This window comes from Mercenaria mercenaria, chromosome 8, assembly GCF_021730395.1.
Source record: "Mercenaria mercenaria strain notata chromosome 8, MADL_Memer_1, whole genome shotgun sequence".
Taxonomy (NCBI): domain Eukaryota; kingdom Metazoa; phylum Mollusca; class Bivalvia; order Venerida; family Veneridae; genus Mercenaria; species Mercenaria mercenaria.
Window position 1 is genome coordinate 31,107,461 of NC_069368.1, and position 2,580 is coordinate 31,110,040.

The 2,580-nt window shown below is 36.8% G+C and overlaps 1 protein-coding gene across 1 annotated transcript; it reads left to right on the plus strand.

The window, feature by feature from the left end:
• Window positions 1-602: 602 nt before the first annotated feature.
• On the plus strand, window positions 603-1,199 carry LOC123546200 (uncharacterized). Its single transcript, XM_045332394.2, has one exon. The coding sequence runs from the start codon at window positions 603-605 to the stop codon at window positions 1,197-1,199; it is 597 nt and encodes a 198-aa protein (XP_045188329.2).
• Window positions 1,200-2,580: the final 1,381 nt, after the last annotated feature.

Consider the following 2,580-nt stretch of genomic DNA (forward strand, 5'->3'; position numbering starts at 1 on the left):
GTAATGTAACGTTTGTAATAACTAAAAATAAAAATAAGATGCTCAAAAACCTTCAAATCACGCTTTTAGTAGTGTTGTTGTTATGTGTGCCCCGGTTATTGATATTTAAAACATGTTTACCGTTTCCAAGAACAACCGAATAGTAACTAAAAATGTTCCGGAATTGTAAAGTCATCACATATGAAAACAATGCATTCAGTCGTCGCGTAATGTTTTTTTTTATGCAAGAACAGCGACAATACACGTTTGTTTTGTGTATTAACGCCTGCAGAAGCCCTTGGGATAGGTTTGTGACATCGACCTTAAGATGCAGTGTATTATTCCTACACTGATCTGTATCTCCTTCGATTAGTTGAAAGCAAAATGTTCTACCAATCTTATATGAAGCAACAGCATGCAATACAACATCAGACCGAAACTGTTTTACTAAACTTATTAAAACAATGTTATAAAGTACACAAAGTTACACAATGGATGTGTAATGGGTCACAGTTTTGCAATAACAGTTAGAATTTATCATTTGACAGTTACCATTTGACAATTGATATTTGTTCATTGACTCTACTTCGAAAGCCACAAATGAAAAGGTAGATAAAGTTGAAATGCGAGTGGATTCAGCGGAGATGGATCTAGAGGGGGCAAGGAGTAAAATTTTGGACCTGGAAAAGGAAAATTTAAAAATGAAAGATGAAGTGAACTATATGAAATCGCAAAGTATGAGGAATAATCTAATCTTCGGTAATATTGAAGAAGAGCCGGCGGAGAAACCTGCGAGAACTGAGGAAATTGTGCGCAAATTCATGGTAGATAAACTCAAAATTGTACAGGACATAGTTAATAATATAAGGATTGAGCGTGTGCATCGTACAGGGATTACTCCAGTGCCACAAGCACCGGCAACCGGAAATGGTACCAGGTCTGAACAAAATATAAGAAACGGTGTGGCCAGAGAGGAAGAAATAAAATCGCGCCGTATCCTTTGTAAATTTAGTTTTTTCGGTAATAGGGAAATGGTCCGTGGCCAGAGTAAAAACTTGAGAGACACTAACTATTATGTGTCGGAACAATTTCCCTCGGAGATCATGGCCAAGAGGAGACAGCTTATCAAGAGGATAAAAGAGGAAAAGAAAGCCGGGAAACATGCATGGGTATCATATGACACTCTTTACGTGAATGGGAAACCAGTCAAGGATGTATAGGAGGGGCCGGATGGGCTTAAGTGTTTAGTCCGGAACTGTCATGGGCTAAGTGCTAGTAAAAGGGAGGACTTAAACTTTATATCTTTGCTAACTGATAATGACATCATCATTCTTACGGAAGCGTGGACAAATAAATCTAGTAAAATAGACCTAGTCGGGTAACACTGTTACAATTTTTATAGAAAATTTAGACACCGAAATGCGAAACGTAAAAGCGGGGGTATAGTTATATATGTTAGAAACAGTATTAAGGATGGGATCTCTCTTATCAAAAATATCCATGACACCATTATTTGGCTGAAGCTAGATAAAACCTTTTTCAAGAGCAGTTCGGACATTTATTTGGCCGCAGTATATTTATGGAGTGATAGTTCCCCAATCGCAAATTTGGTAGATATAGACTTATTTGACTGTCTGCAAACTGATATAAGATATTTTGAGTCTAAAGGCAATGTTATGGTGACCGGGGATTTAAATGCTAGAACAGCATGCAAGCAAGATTTTATCATCTGTGACAAATATGTACCCAATATTGATGACGATTTTTATATAACTGATACGCCGTTACCCAGGTATTCGATGGACAGGGGAAGGAACTCGCACGGAAATAAACTTATAGATATGTGTAAGGCCACTTCACTAAGAATAGTTGGATTTAACGTCGCACCGACACATGATAGGTCATATGGCGACTTTCCAGCTTTAATGGTGGAGGAAGACCTTAGGTGCCCCTCCGTGCATTATTTCATCACGAGCGGGTAGAACCATCGTTTAGGGTCAGACTTTGGTATTGGTGCGTACACTTGCTTTAACAGGAATGGTGCCAGTGTTATAGATTATTTATTGTTAAATGAGCTAAATTTCAATTTAGTTGAAAAATTTGCTGTACTGTCATTTAATGAATTTAGTGACCATGCGCCATTGTCATTCCACATTACATGTCCAAAAGTTGCAGTTAATACTGGAAATTATGTTAACGGTGAATATATTAAATGTAGTAACGACGAAAAAGAACTATATAGGTCAGGTCTAATTAAAAGGCTGATAGACATAAATAGCTTACTGGCAAACGTTGAAGATATAAACGTTATAGTTGAGTCTTTCACCACCATAATTAGAGATGTAGCAGATCCATTATTTGTTAAACATGTGTCAAAATCTCCTCAAAAAGAGTACCGTTGATGATAGCAGGAAATGGTTTGATTCTGAATGCAGAGAATCTAAGCGGTTGTATAGAAATGCTTTGTCAGTATATAACAAATCCCATTTAGATATAGAATGAGTAGAATTGTGTAGATTAAAATGCATATATAAATCTGTGGTTAAAAAGAAGCAGAGGGCATATAAGTTTAAGCTCTCTAGAGACTTTGAATTGTTGAAA

Bases quoted from the DNA above. Each gene is read 5' to 3' on its own strand.
- LOC123546200 (XM_045332394.2), top strand. From the start codon at position 603: ATGCGAGTGGATTCAGCGGAGATGGATCTAGAGGGGGCAAGGAGTAAA.